At 42.0% G+C, this 15,792-nt stretch overlaps 1 protein-coding gene across 7 annotated transcripts in view; it reads right to left on the reverse strand.

Moving 5' to 3' along the window:
• Nucleotides 1-15,792, reverse strand: part of ERICH3 (glutamate rich 3) — a 61,622-nt gene that overhangs the window by 20,216 nt on the left and 25,614 nt on the right. For all 7 annotated transcript variants that reach the window (XM_079982563.1, XM_079982564.1, XM_079982559.1 and 4 more), the window contains 3 exons: nt 14,920-15,106; nt 11,585-11,874; nt 6,617-6,856 (listed from right to left, as the gene is read on the reverse strand). In XM_079982563.1, coding sequence (XP_079838689.1) covers nt 6,617-6,856; nt 11,585-11,874; nt 14,920-15,106 — 717 coding nt within the window. The remainder of the gene's footprint in view (nt 1-6,616; nt 6,857-11,584; nt 11,875-14,919; nt 15,107-15,792) is intronic.

Here is a 15,792-nt window from a genome sequence, read left to right on the forward strand (position 1 = left end):
ACAGCTGCAGAGGCCTGCCATATCATTGTCACACTCTCAGCGATTCCTGCTTAAACTGGCCACAAACCACCAGTTTCTGGTAGTTCAAAGGATTGCAAGAAGGATAACAAATATGCAACATGTGATTCAGAGACAAAATACATGAAGTACGCATTCTTAGACCATACCACTTCAGAATGCACATGGGGGGGGGGAGGCAAGAATGTTTACTGGCCCCCAAACAGGAGGAGGGGGATCACAATACTTGCAAAATGAATGTTGGGGAGAAAGCAAAGTCTAAAGGCCAACCCAGACAAATGCGAACGGATTGATGACAATGAATGTGTCTAGTTTTAAATGTTAAATTACATCTGCAGGGGGCATCCCTCAGGATCAAGACCACGCACATGGGAAAGGGAGATGTGACTTCCTGCCCATGCCACAGTTCTGATTAAAACCCCTGTATTCACACTGCTATTTATCCTCGAATCTTGCAATGGCACTGCTTATGATTTCTTCTCACCTCATCGTCACCAGTCATTGAGGCTTTGTGATTGTGGGTTTACCCACAGAAGGGAATTCCAGGAAGTGGAGGAAGGAAGAAAATGCCCTAATATTGATTTGGTTTGCATACGTACTTGAGGGTGACACAAGTGCAGCCCCCAATCTCCAACTCCCATCTCAGAACTTACAGCTCCTTCCCCACCAGATAAGATTTCAAGAATCAGCTCCTTCAGTCCCCAGGGGAATTTCTAATAAATTATTTGCTGTTAATTGTTCACATAACACCAACACTGTAAAGTGGACTGCTATTTGCATTTGGCAAGCGACAAGCTGATAACCAAAAAACCACACTAAGCTTTCATCCACGGCACAACATTGGGTCTGTGGTATCCAATTTTACTCTGACAGTCTCTTTTGAATGATAAGCAGTCTCCTCTGAAACTGCAGACAATCCTATATGACTTCGCTGTAGTTACTGAACTACTTCTAGATGGGAAAACAAAGAAAGCTATGGCTGGTGCCCATGATGATGAAAACTGTAATCACTGAAGTGATAGCAAGCGCTAACCCAATATGGTTGGTCATCTCATTTCTACAGCCTCTAGCTACAAAACATACACATTTCCTAACCAGTCTTGCATGCTATTAATAAAACACTTCAATAAAGACTGTCACGCCTATCCAATTAGCATGATCATTCCACTTACGTTATATCTTGTTGGGATTTCTGCTCTGAATGGATCAATTACTATCACACAAAATGGGTCAGGATATTTGTTAAATGCTACTTATCTGAAATTTGTTCATCTGTAAAACTCAGAGTGCATTATTTAACTCCCTGCTGGGAGTGAGTATAGGGGCCAAGATCTACTCTGCTTCCAGTTAAATCCACAATTAAAACAAAACTATTTTTTAAAACTGCTTAATGAATGGCATGCTGAATTAATGTTAAATAGCAGCAGCAGCAGAACACGCATGAGCAGCCAAGCATATTTTTGTACAAAGCATACGGTTGAGGAAACAATAGTCAAAAGAAATTTACTACTGGCTTCATCAGTTACTTATCCAGAAGTGCAGCTTGTTATGTGTCTTAATATAATTAATTGAGTGCATGTAGCGGATTAATAATGAAAACCCCAAGTCAGCCCCATGAACACTTGTGCTACAGGCACTGTAGCGGTGACCGGTGTCACAAACAAAGCCTTCCTTCATGCATGCCACTTCAGACCACTATAGCTACAGGCCAATTTAATCCTATGTTCATTTCCTTATACCTATATCAATGTTCAAACCTATTCTTTCTTTGTATACCTTGTAGACTCTTCATAGTTAAAAGAGAATATTGTAGCTCACTCACATTTCCTTCAAAAAAAAAGTACGCAGGAGAAAAATATCATTCCTGACTTAGCTAAGTCTTCTAGAGGGAGTATGGGAGTAGCTACATTCCATCCTATAGCACAGAAGGAATTGCAAAGTAGCTTTGGATCAGGTTTGCACATAAATGTGAGTTGCTTACAGAATCAAGCAAATCAGTATTCGAAACTGTAACCTTCCAACAACTAGAAAGTGTGCCACAGCAAATGCACTGATGGTGAGGGCAAAATCACTCAGAATGCAAATGCAAATGCAAATGCAAATGAAATGCATCAAAAACACAAGAAGATGTTATGGTTTAAAAAAAACCATTCACATGAGCCAAGGATGAGATAACAACATAAATACGGTTTCCATAATTTGCTTTACTCATAATCATGAGTACAAATCCTGTATCCAGCTAGAAATTTAGTACGCCACCTTCCTTGTCCTCAACCCTAAAAGGTAGTCCATGCATTTTACTGAGTTTCACATCAATGGAGATTCAAGGGTCTTCCAGGAAGCATTTGGCTGTGGTTGCTATAAGAAACAGAAGGCTGGACTACACGGACCTTTGGTCTGATCATACATATCTGATGTTGTGCCACATATCTGATGTTGTTCCAAGGGAACCTCAGCCTCTACTGTAAGAAGCAGGTCCACCTAATTGTGATGTCAAACAACCAAGGCAAATCTAGAATCAGTGTCTACTTACGGTTATTTACGTCCAGAGTGAAATGAAAAATAAAATCAATAAATACATACCTTTCTTTATTTTATTATTATAGCCTCAGCACTGTTTTCCAGCTGCAAGCACATTTACAGGAGAGGCTCTTCTTCTAATCCCAATACTTCAAACTGAAAGTTATCAGTCAACATTATTTAACTTTAGGTAAATTGTGAGGAGCCTATATCAGTCCTGGCTACCTGGGTCTCCTCCATACAGAAGCAAGTGGAAAAACATGTAGCAGCTTCATGCATTGGGGGAATTTGCATGAAGCATAATCCAGAGTTTACCTGCTCAAAAGAACTCAATGGGACTTCCTTCCAAATATGTGTTGTAAGATTAAAGTCTTACTTTTTAACATATGCCTGCTTCTAATGGCCAAAGCACCCTGGTCCTAAACAAGAAAGAAACAATAATGTTCCTTTTTATGTTAAACCTCTCCATTTTGAAGTTGAATTCCAACGATTCACACTCCGATGCAAGGAAACATTTCCAAATAGCCATATTTACTGTGCAGGTACATTATTAATGTAAGGCTATGTAAAGGAGATTCTTCTTCATCTCCTAATGACTTGGGTGGACCATTTGTGCAAATGAGGAAGCATTTTTGCAATATTCATTGGGTGGAACAAAAATACATAAATGAATCCCAAACAAGAGAATTTAATCAGAAGCAAGTGAATTATGCATCCAAAAATGAAAGAGCAGGAAGAAAGCTGTTTAGATAGGATCCTGCCACAAAGCAAGACTTTCTACCCAGCACCAAACACAATCTACACCAGGGATGGGCGAACCTGTAATCTTCAGATATTATCAGCAACCCTGACCATTGGCTGTGCTACTTGGGCTCTGAAAGGCCACAGATTCCCAATCTCTGGTGTACATCATCCACGATGAGATGTGCCCTTAAGCAGAGGGCAGATGCCCTGATAGATGCCTGCATAAAAGAAAGCTATCCATGACCCAAGCCATTTTCAAGAGGAAGTGCACCCTCAGAGTTATTAGCAATTTCAGCAAAAGGAAAATTCATTCCCCAAGTAAGATGATTTGCCAAGACTTAAATCATACCAGTTATCAGATCAGTCCAGCTATTAACAAAGGCTCCCACAATATATATTTTTAGGCAATGCAACTACACGCCACCCAGTACCATGTGACCACAAGCCTGAGAAGCAACACCAGCCTTTAAAAAAAGATAGAGCATGTAATTATTTCTTAAATGATTAGCAAAGCTGCAAGCTGATTATCCTTCATGGTCACTGGCTGCTTAGAGAAATCAAAGTCTCTTTGATCAGAACAAAGATTCGTCCATGCAGACCAACTGCAAACCTGGTCTGACACCCCGAGTTTGCCGTCGATTTTTGTGCCTCCTATAGAAACACTGGATCTTTCTCGCAGCAGCGTCCATTTCCCAGTCAGCTGCTTTACCTTTCCCTATTTCACACAGAAAATACAAATACAAAAGCTACATTAATGTTTGGCTTGGGAAAAGAGCTCTCTGATAAAGCCTGTCAAAATGGAAGGCATTTCAATGGAGAGATTTCAGGGGAGCAGTAAACACAGAATGCCAGGTCCAGTTTGACAAGCAACTGTGGTGTAAGTTATGGCAGTATCAAAAAGAAACAGCAGGATAAGAAACAAACAGGAAGAAATCAGGTCTGCGCCGACAGAAAGCCAAAACGCTTGCAATTTCCATTGTTTTGCAAGCATGCCTAGCTTTTGGACCCGTTTCGCTGTTTGTATTAATGAATGGGAAATGAGATACATGCTTCCCATTAGATTATTTATGAAGGTGTGCAGCTCAGAATACATAAAGGAAATAATTATCTCCATCAGTTATGCTGACTGGGGAGGACAGAGGTTACCAAAAATGTTATTTATGCTACTGAAAACTAATTCCGCAACATTTTAATTTCCTTGTGGTAACAATTATCTAGGGTTCATCATTCTGAGTGTTTGTCCCCTGCACAGAACTCAGAAGGCACAGGACTGCATATTTATCGCCCTGAGGTTGTGGGCATGTCATTCTTGGATCAAAATGGAGTCACGCTGCAGCCGCTGACCAAAATTTGGCTTGCGGAAAGCCCTGCTTACTATGGAGCCCAGAGGGATGGCAGGAGAGAGCCCTTAGAATTGTTGCTATGGGTTCTCACTATCATATACAGTGGTACTTTTTTAGTGCCTGGTACTTTACAATGCAAAAGTGACATCTACAGGCTGCCATGCAAGATGTTTCTTTTCATATGATGAAAACTATACACAGTTTCATACATTATGCCAGTTCATACATTACAAATTAATTGGCTCTTTCTCTTTTAGCTCAATTTTTTTTTAATGGAAAAAGCGAGCCAGGAACTCACTGAATACCATGAATGTGCTCATGTCAAAAAGACACAAGTGATTCATTGCAACATGTGAATTGGAACACAGGAACACAGAAGGAGCATTGACAAACACTGACAAACAACTGCTGTCACCTCCCCAAGCAGCCTTTTCTGCAGGTGTCTGGAGGTTTATAATGTTTGAAAAGGATCTTGCAGGGGGGAGTTTGTGCAGCGTTCTACACTTCAGGACAGGGTGATATGATATCACATTAGTGGTGGGAGCACACTACACGCAAGGCCTGCTCCTGATATGAATCTGCCTTATACCATACCCTCCATTTCTCCGATGAAAATAGGGATGTCCCATTCCATAATGATAATCTTCCTTTTTATACCCCACACATCTTACTGGGTTGCCCCAGCCACTCTGGGTGGCTTCCAACATATATAAAAACATAATAAAACATTAAACATTGAAAATAACTTCCCTATACAGGATTGTCTTCAGACGGCTTGGGGGTCGGATAACTCCATACCCTCCAACATTTCTCCAATGAAAATAGGGACGCCCTAGGGAAAAGAGGGACATTCTGGGATCAAATCAGAAACTGGAACAGCTTCTCTAAATCAGGGATGTCCCTGGAAAATAGGGACGCTTGGAAGGGTCTACTATACTGAGTCAGACACCATGGGTCCATCTAGTGCAATACTGCCTACACAGTGGCTCTCCAGAGTTTCATACAGGGGACATTCCCAGTATCAAGTTGAATCTGGGAGCTTTTGCACTGAAGGAGATGTTCCACCACTCAGCAATGGCCCCCTTCCCTAAGGTCCTGGTCTCGCAGTAGTGCACAGAAGTGTCTGAGCAGGCCCATAATCTATGGATCACAATAATCAAACATTGTCTGAAATTAGCAGTACATGAGATGTATTTACTGTGTAAATGGGAGGTCTTAAGGATGAGAGGGGAAGGCAAGGTAAAAAAAGGAAACCTGTACTCCCAGGGGCAGCCCAGCAACGAGGCAAGATGAGGAGACCGCTTCAGGAGGCAGGGTCCAGGGTCCACCCAGGGCAACAGAGCCCAATGTTGATCTTACTCTACTGCATTGTCCCTGGCCTCCTTCACCCCTGGCAGGGAAAGGGAGGAGTCGTCCTGGGGTCCACCTCAGGTGCCAATATGTCTTGGGCCAGCCCTGTGTGCTCCTCCCCTCTCCCGCCCCCCCCACCAGCTATATTTGGGAGCTTGAGAAGGCTAGAGGTCTATTCCACTCTACACAACGTTGGACATCCACAATTCAAGGTATGTGAGCATGGGCACACTTTAAATAGAAATTATAACACCGCTCTCCTCAATGGGCACCATAAATTCCTGTCCAAGTTAATGGGTTCTGGAGTGAGACTGAAACCTTTCCAGAGGAACAAAGAGAGAGAGCTTAATTTCTGTCTTCACACACACTGGAGAAGAGAGACCCAAATTTCCTCTTCTAGCTGCCGCCTGTCTGGCTATTCTCATATACTACCTGAGAGATAAAAGAGGTTTAAAGAAGCAGCTTGGGAGACTTTGTTTATTTTGTGCTGACTGGCACATTCTGTATCAATTTAGCAATCGTAATTCAAATGGGTACTTAAATGTGAACCACAAAATAGATAACCCATTACAGGGCATATGTAACAAGTTAAACATGCACCAGGCCATTCATTCTATGCCACTCTAAGGAAAACAACTAACCTTGTTTTCTCTCCTCCTCCAAGTCACTCCCGGTGTATCCATCACTTTCATCTCGTTCACTGTCAGAGGCCCGCGAAGCTTTCAGTGATGACTTTTTATTCTCCTTTTCATGGTCTAAATTATCTTTTTCATCATCTGAGGGTGACTTTGACATTCTTTTCATTTGATCACCAGCCTGTCCTTCTTCATTAACTTTCCCATCTGATTTCTCTTCATCTGCTTCAAAATCTTCATCGTATGCTGAAATATAAGGACAAGCATACCGTGAGCTAGAAAATGGACCACAAACTACTTGAATATCTCATTAACCCCAAATAGGTTAAGCCCATTAGTCTTTGTTCTCCTTTGCATTTGACCCTTTTCTGCCTATATATATATATATACATACACACACACACACACACACACACACACACACACACACTAAAGTTAACATGCTGAGCCATGGATTTACAATGATACAGTAATGTTAAAAACTTTTTCTTGCTACTCCATACACAAGAGAGGCAGGGCAAATTGTGGCATAATCTCCACACTAAATACACTGGAATTATTTCAGTGGAGGAGAGGATGATTAGGACTTGTAGTTGTTATACATTCCAAATCCTCACAGACTTTGCAAGGTGAGTGGGAACCAACAGAAATCTTGTTTTCTGTTCACTATGCTATGCACCACCTCTCACATTGTGGTTTTTAAGTATACAAGCAAAAAATATGAAACACACAAACGCATATACTTGGGGACACATACTTCATAAATATACGCCTTTAAGAAAGCCAGGACTGCCCACAGTAAACCTGCCTAACTATATATTTTGTGAAAAACTTGTTTGCTACCTTGCAGTGTTTCAAATGGCCTGAAATCAACCCCACAAAATCAAATGCATTCAATTATTTCTCTTTGTGGGTCTCATTCAGACATAATCACCTTGAAGCAAATAATTACACTGGCAAACAGTCCTGAAATATGTTTTTGGGAAATGTGTGTTTGCGAAGAATACATGTAATTCCATCCCAAAATATCTGATAGTTGCTCAGATGTAAACAGAGGCATCATGGAAGCAGTAGAACCCTCACTTGCTTATTGCAAAAGACTCCATCCCTGATCTGACCAAAACCATGTAACACCCACCCATATCTTCACTGATGTAGGGATCGTGCTAGGATAATTGCAAGGAGTGATGATGTTAAACAAATGAAGTAGCTATCAGTGGTCTTAGCTGAGTTGGAAGTCTGGGCTGGCAAGAGGAATTCTTAACATAATTGGGGGTGCTTTTTTTACAAGGAAAATGCTGCATACTGTTAAGTGTGACTACATGGCATCACATAAGGAAAGGATTGAATCCGAAAGCGAAAATGGCAGCTGAAAAAGTAACTCTGGTTCTCAATGCATTTTGGAGAAAATCTCCATCAATTAATATTGTGTAACTGCTTGGTACAGTTACTCTTGCTGTGGCACACCTAAGACAACATTTTGTGTCTTTTGTATCTTTGATTTTTTTTTTTTATAGCTGTAATTGATTCCCCACCCCCTTTTTGGTGTTGGATCCAAAGGTGTCTTTTTGTGAGTGGAAAGATTCTTCCTATGAGTGGAAGAGCAGCTTCAGATCCAGTCCTTTTCCCTGCACCCAACCCAAGATACCTCAACCCAGTCTGGCATTCATGCTGTAATAAATGCAAACCATTGTTCCAGTTTGACAAATAATGCACAGGTTATGCAATTTACCTGTAATGCTCTAGTTCCTACCCATAGCTGAGGGTGCTACACTATGCCAAGGAAGAGGTCCACCTCAGCATTGGAGATCATCATCAGTGAATGGATTAATTGTATGCTGATACACTGAGATGCATGTGGACCTTTCACAAATAAAGTATTTTGGCAGCATCCCTTTGTTTCACTACCACCTTGCAGAGAAGCAACAAACTGTTATCACGTAAAAGAAGCTGTCATGTTAACCAGATATATTCCCAGGGGACCACAATTTTTCACCTCTTTCCTTTCCCTATCAACTTTCCTCCATGTTCAAATGACAGAATGCCAGAAAGAACAAGAAATATAGGGGGGAGCATCTCATGCGGAACCAATTAGGCAAATAAACAATAACCTGTAGAGTGGGGCTTAAGGAATAAGTAAATTAAATTGCATCTATTGAGGGTTCCAGCTGCATCTGGGACAGCCAGAGTCTCCTCCACAGGTAATTGTCTGAAAGGTGTTCACCTCCTGAAGGGGGAAGAGAGGAGATGAAACAAAACTGCACAGCTGGTAACTAATGAGAAACTTGCAATAAACTCATAAAGGAAGTTTCAAGAGTTGGAAGTGAGAATATGTTTATAGCGGGAAAATAGATAGAGCATGCAAAGGACTCACATGTGGAAACAAACAAAAGTCAGTGGTGGGGCTTCAATTCCTGTACAGAGGGGCAACTTTGCTAACAGTTTGCTAGGACCTGCCAGGACAGCCCAGCTCTATTCAAAAGCATGATTTTAGTCCTATTAGCAGAAGTAGAGGACTCTACCCAACTCCTGCTAATAGGACTAAATGCATGCATTTGAGGTGAATCCGTTAACTGAACTCTAAATCTGAAAATAATGAATTAATTCCATTTTTTTCATTTAGAGATGATAAATGTGTGTGTATGTGTGTGCAGAACTGAAGTCATCCCTTACTACTTGCTGCATTCTCCTTGGAGCAGAAACCGTCAGCCACTTTTGCTCACAAAGAGGTAAAAACACAATGTACATAGTTACATCTGCTTCATGGCAAGGGGAGAAAACCTGTGGCCATCCAAATGTTGTCACGCTATAGCTCCCATCATTCTTGACCACTAGCCATGGTAGCTGGGGCTCATGGGAGTTACAGTTCAACAGCTTCTGGAGAACTAACATTTCTCACCCACGCTTTACAGATTACAAGCTTTGCCATGTCATGTGTACAATGGTACCTCGGTTTTCGAACGTAATCCATTCCGGAAAACCGTTCGATTTCTGAAACATATGAAAGCCAAGGCGCAAAGGGTGGTCTGCAAATTTAATTGAGTAAATTGAGAAACTCTCAGCGGAAGCCATTCAACTTCTGCGGCGCATTCAAAAATGGAAGAATTAGTTCCGGGTTTTTGGTGTTCGAAAACAGAAACATTCAACCTCTGAGACATTCACTGTACCAGGAAATCTCATCATGCCTCTTTAGCAGTTTTTTAGGCATTGTTTCAAAGTGTATTTGGAGTTGATTTACTTACTTTGGCTTTGTTGTTTTTTGGGCTATATAAAGAATGAAGGATAAATTGGTGATATTCTTATTTTTAAGCAGCATTGTAAGCCACTATATTTGAAAAAGTTAGAACAGGCTTCCTCAACCTCGGCCCTCCAGATGTTTTGAGATTACAATTCCCATCTGCCCTGCGGTCCTGCTAGCTAGGGATCATGGGAGTTGTAGGCCAAAAACATCTGGAGGGCTGAGGCTGAGGAAGCCTGACTTAGAACTATCTTAAATAAACAAACAGCTCTGCAAAATGGTTATAGCTAAACAAAAAGGGGTTAAATGGTCACTAATGGCACTGTATCGATAATAGTAACTCCTGTATCTGGTCATGCATCCTATCATGTGTCAACGTCTCTGTGGGTGTGATTATGAGTGTCTGTGCGATTATGTTTATGAACACAGGATAACTAGGGGGCAATTTTCATAGGAACTTAAGGAGCTATTTTATATGGGGTTAGACCACTGGTCCTTCTAGCCCTATAGTCCTCAACCTTTCCAGACCCAGGGCACACCTTCAACACAATTATTAACTGGGGGGCACTTCTTAATTAAATTAAATTCTTAATTAAAAGGGATGCAGGTGGCGCTGTGGGTTAAAGCCTCAGCGCCTAGGACTTGCCAATCGAAAGGTCGGCGGTTCGAATCCCTGCGGCGGGGTGCGCTCCCGCTGCTCGGTCCCAGCGCCTGCCAACCTAGCAGTTCGAAAGCACCTCCAGGTGCAAGTAGATAAATAGGGACCGCTTACCAGCGGGAAGGTAAACGGCGTTTCCGTGTGCGGCTCTGGCTCGCCAGAGCAGCGATGTCACGCTGGCCACGTGACCCGGAAGTGTCTCCGGACAGCGCTGGCCCCTGGCCTCTTAAGTGAGATGGGCGCACAACCCCAGAGTCTGTCAAGACTGGCCCGTATGGGCAGGGGTACCTTTACCTTTACCTTTACTTCTTAATTCCCCCCCATATATTTGTATTGTGGTAGCACTGCTGTTGTGACCCACAACAGACCATGGGGTTCAGGTGGTGCTGTGGTCTAAACCAGTGAGCCTTTTGGGCTTGCCGATTGTAAGGTCGGCAGTTCAAATTCGTGCGATGGGGTGAGTTCCCATCGCCTTGTCCCAGCTCCTGCCAACCTAGCAGTTCAAAAGCATACCAGCATGAGTAGATAAATAGGTACCACTGCAGAAGGTAAACAGCGTTTCCATGCACCAGAAGTGATTTAGTCATGCTGGCCACATGACCTGGAAAAGCTGTCTACGGATAAACGCCAGCTACCTTGGTCTGAAAAGCAGAGATGAGTGCCACACCCCATAGCCAAATTCGACTGGAATTAACCGTCCAGAGGGTCCTTTAGATTTTAGAATGTTGTATTATTTTATTGTTGTTAGCCGCCCTGAGCCCAGCTTCAGCTGGGGAGGGCGGGATATAAATAAAAAATTTTATTATTATTATTATTATTATTATTATTATTACCTTTTACCTTACCATAAATCAGTGACCCAATATTGAGTCCTGACACACCAGTTGAAAACCAATGATCTAGCCCATGTTTGCTTAATTATAATTGGCAGATGCTCTCCAGGGTCTCAGGCAGAGAGCGGTCTCCTCTGTCATCTACCACCTGAGATTCCTTAACTGAAGATGCCAGAGACTGGCGCTAGAACTTTCTGCCCGCAGGGCATATTCTGTGCAACAATTTCTCCCCATTCATACTGTACCATCAATTGCTGCAATTCCTGGGCTCTTTTCATAATCACCAAGGGCTCTTTCTATTGCTCTTTTTCTTGCCTCCACTTGCATTTCTTTAGCATCTCCCACAAATTCTTTCTGTTGTTTGGGAGCTGGAGTAAACCTTAAATATTTGCTTTCCTCTCCACTGCTGCTACTCCCTGGTAGCTTATTGCTATATTCTTCCTTCGCAGAATCTTCTTTCTTTTCTTCATCGGCAACAGCGATCTTTTTCTTGGGAGGCGAAGGCTTTTTGTCCAGACCCATTGCGATAATACACCTGGCAAAGGCAGAGTGGGAGATTATGAAAGCAGACCATGGATAATGGAAAGGACACAAACCATTGGGCTCTCCTGTGGCTTAAGAGCCTTGAAGAAACAACATCAGATTTACAGCTGCATCTTAGGTTCCTGTGCTTATATTAAAAAATGCAAAGAAGTGGGTTATATCCAATATTAATCAAGCTCAAAGGAGACACATCTACTGAAATTAATAGGCATGCCCAACTTAGACCCATTAATTTCAGTGGGTCTACTCTGAGTAGGACTATCTGTGGATTCATAAGGAATGGTTGCAAAATGGCAATGCCATCAAACTTAGCTTGTTATGGATGGGGAAAAAAATAGCATGGTTAACAGGTTGCCTAGAAGCACATTTTTTTCGGCAATGACCATTGCAAATTGTATTGGAGAAATACGAAGCAGGCATATTGATCTGGGAAAAGAAGAAGAGCCTCTTTTAAGAGGAGTAGCCACAATTCTGTTGGCAGAGGATGAGAAAGGATGCAAACACATGTTTTTCATCCCACAGCGAATCATACTTTGTAAAGATTTCTATAAAAAGGAGAATTATTTGTCTGGTTTGTTCCACGGTGCACCACTTACCGTATATACTTGAGTATAAGCTGACTTTTTCAGCACATTTTTAATGCTGAAAAAAACCCCCTCGGCTTATACTCGAGTGAGGGTCCTTTCGGGCTGCTCCTTTCTCCTCCTCCACCTTTGCTGCTGTCGGTGGCGGCGGCGAAGGAAGAACGAGCAGCCCGAAAGCTGCCCTTTGTGGCTGCTTGTTCTTCCTCCACCGCTGCCCCCACCAGCCTCTGGTGTGGTGAACCGGCTTATACTCGAGTCAATACGTTTTCCCAGTTTTTTGTGGTAAAATTCGGTGCCTTGGCTTATACTCGTCGGCTTATACTCGAGTATATATGGTTCAAAATTATGTTTCAAAGACTTGTAGAGAGTCAGTATTCCTACAAACTATGATTGTTTGGGTGTGATTTGTTCTCCTGCACTATCCTCTCCATATATTTTTTTCTTTTGCTCTATCAGGAGCCCCTGCAGGGACTTAGCAATCACAAGACAGGAAGACAAACCCTATTATGGCTTATGACTTAGGAACATATCATCAAAAGAATTGGGGAGGGAGGAGGAAATGGACATTTCTCACAATGCAATGGGGGAGGGAAGGACTAGTGCTGTCTAGTCTCTTCATAAACGATCTGAGGTAAGCAGTGAAGTCATCAAGGTTGTAGAAGATATTGTAGACGATAAAAACCTAGACTGCTAAAAGCTCTAAAACAGTATTTTCAAACTGGGTGCATGGGCAACAAAATAGCAAATGAGGTTCAAAGCCATAATAATTAAAATGGTTAAAAGTGCAATCCTATGCATATCTACTAAGAAGAAAGCCCCGCTGAAATCAATGGGACTTATTCCTAGGTATGGGTCTATACTAGGATTGCATACTTAAGACTTACATATGTCTAAAGTAAAGATTCTTCCCTTATAAAAGATATTGTTTGAAACATTTTGCTATTTTCCCAAGTTTTTTGGAGCAAATTGGCACAGAAACACACGCATGTAGCTAGTTTGGACATTTACTGAAAAATACAACCACCTCTAATTTGCATGCTTTCCACTCCTCCGAACAGCCTTATCACACCAGTGATAGCATAACATTTACATACATTATGCAAATCTTACTCTGAAGAGGGGGAAAGTGTTTCTGGATAGTGGAATATGCTTATCTGAAAAGTAATTTGGCTCTATGGGGGTTCCCATTTCTTTCTTTTTCTTCTGCTTTTCGTTGTTATTTATAAAATATCCTATAACAGGGAAAGATGAGACTAGAAAATTTGCATGCATTCTCTTGCCTGGTATTACTTTGCAAATCAAAAGAAATGTTGTAGAAAGGAATGCTTCCAATGAGAAATTGCTGCGTTGCCACTGATTTCAGCCAAAGACAAAAATGAGGGTCCTGGTGTGCCCATATTAATTTAATTGCAACATCAGAATAAACCAGGAAGTACACTGGAGACTCCATACTTTAAAAGATGGCTGTGATCTATAATGTAATTTTTGAGCATTATTTTTATCTTAACCGTCTTAGTATCGTTATTTCCTAAACAGACCTTGAATATTTAGGAAAAGATACAGCAATACCTGCAAGTACTTAATGAATACATTACTGGGACGCAGAGTTGAACAGGATTAGAAGACTATCTTGTTCGGTCTACTGCTACAAAGCAGGACTGTTACCTTGAAAGCGCCCCACAAATCAACCCCTACCAAGCAAAGTCACAAAATGAGAGGAAAACCATGCAAAAATGGTGTCAGAAGGTGAAACAGTTTCAAACAAATCAAGCAATCAGATGAAGCCATGCAGTGCCTTCATGCTCGCGTCAATGGTTTATTGGTGTCTCGTTCTTAAGGTTTTTTGTTTTGTTTTGTTTTTTGAATTCCCAGAATCTGAAAGTGCATCCTTTAAAAGGTTTATTCTCTACTCTCCTTCAACTCATATGTGCATATGCACCTCCTGTGCCTCCTTATGCATTTGATGCCACATGCTGCCACATACTCGAGTTCAATAAACAATAGAATAGCTGGTCTGTTTTTTATGGCTATAGATGACTATCCAGGGCTGCCTGTTTCAGCAAAACCAATGGAGAGTGGCATAACCCATAAATACTAACCAGCATATTGTGACAGAAGCTTCCTTGGGTCAGCGCCAACTTTGTCAGATGCACCATGCCACCACGTACATTTGATGATGTGCGCTCAGGATCATGAAAGCTTCTGCAACAATTTAACTGCAAGTATTAAAATGGTCTAATGGTGGGGGTTTTTTTGGCTGCATGAGGCTTCTCTTTTGGAGCTTGGAATCAGCAGGATCCAAGATGGCAGCCAGTTCCTGAACCTATAGCTGAACAGGTGCAGGGCCCTAAAAGAAGAGCCTGGCAGCAAATTCAAAAGTCGTGTTTCCTTCATGCCCATTTTATCTCCTACAGACTCCAGGTCACAACAGACAACCAACCCATTGTCCATACCTGTAGCAAGGAGCTGATCGTTCCACGTTGACAAGACCAAAGTATCCATGTTTGCCTCCCAGCCGAGTCCCCTTCCGATGTTTATATTCACAGCAGGTACTTAAGCGGTCCACTTGCATTCCATTGAGGTAAAAAGTGAGACTGAAGGGGAAGCCGTAATGCCGCTTGGAGACAAACTGAAAAGTTTCTACAATTGAAGCAACAACACAAGACTGTTTTGAGCCTTCTCCACAGCATTTAAGGTGAGTTAAGAGCCGATTCAAGTGTACAGGGAAAGCATGTGGTACCTTATCGCTGGGAGGAGGTGGCACATATGAAAGATTTCCTGCACCAAGGGGAATGTGTGTGTGTGTGTGTGTAAAGGTGTGCCTGAGAGAAAGCTGGGCTCAAACCTTCTCAGGTGAGCTTTTTGGCATTGGAGTATTTTTTCTACATTCAACCCTAACCCTGTAGATAGAAATGGCACTGACCAAGAATGCCTCATCTGGCTTTTTCTGCTTGCTTCAGTTGGATTTAAAAGGTGACAAGTAAGAAGCCCAATCATCTACTCTATTGACCAAGATCTTCTGCCACAAAAGGCCTGCAGAGCAAATAGCAGTTCAGAGAAGTGAAACTTGTGACCCTCCAGAGGCTGCTGGACTCCCTGGCAACCTATTGTCAGCCACTGGTTCACCATTACTATGAGACAGCCTTTCTCAACCTAGGGTCCCCAGAAGTTGTTGGACTACCATCATCCCTAGCTAGCAAGACTAGTGGTCAGGAATCATCAGAATGGTAGTCCAAAAACAGCTAGTTACCCATGCTTGAAAAATACTGCTGTAAGAATTATTATAAAACACTTGTGAGAGTAAGCCTATAGAGCCTGGGGCTCAG

The sequence above is a fragment of the Podarcis cretensis genome (assembly GCF_951804945.1).
Source record: "Podarcis cretensis genome assembly, chromosome: 6".
Classification (NCBI taxonomy): Eukaryota; Metazoa; Chordata; class Lepidosauria; order Squamata; family Lacertidae; genus Podarcis; species Podarcis cretensis.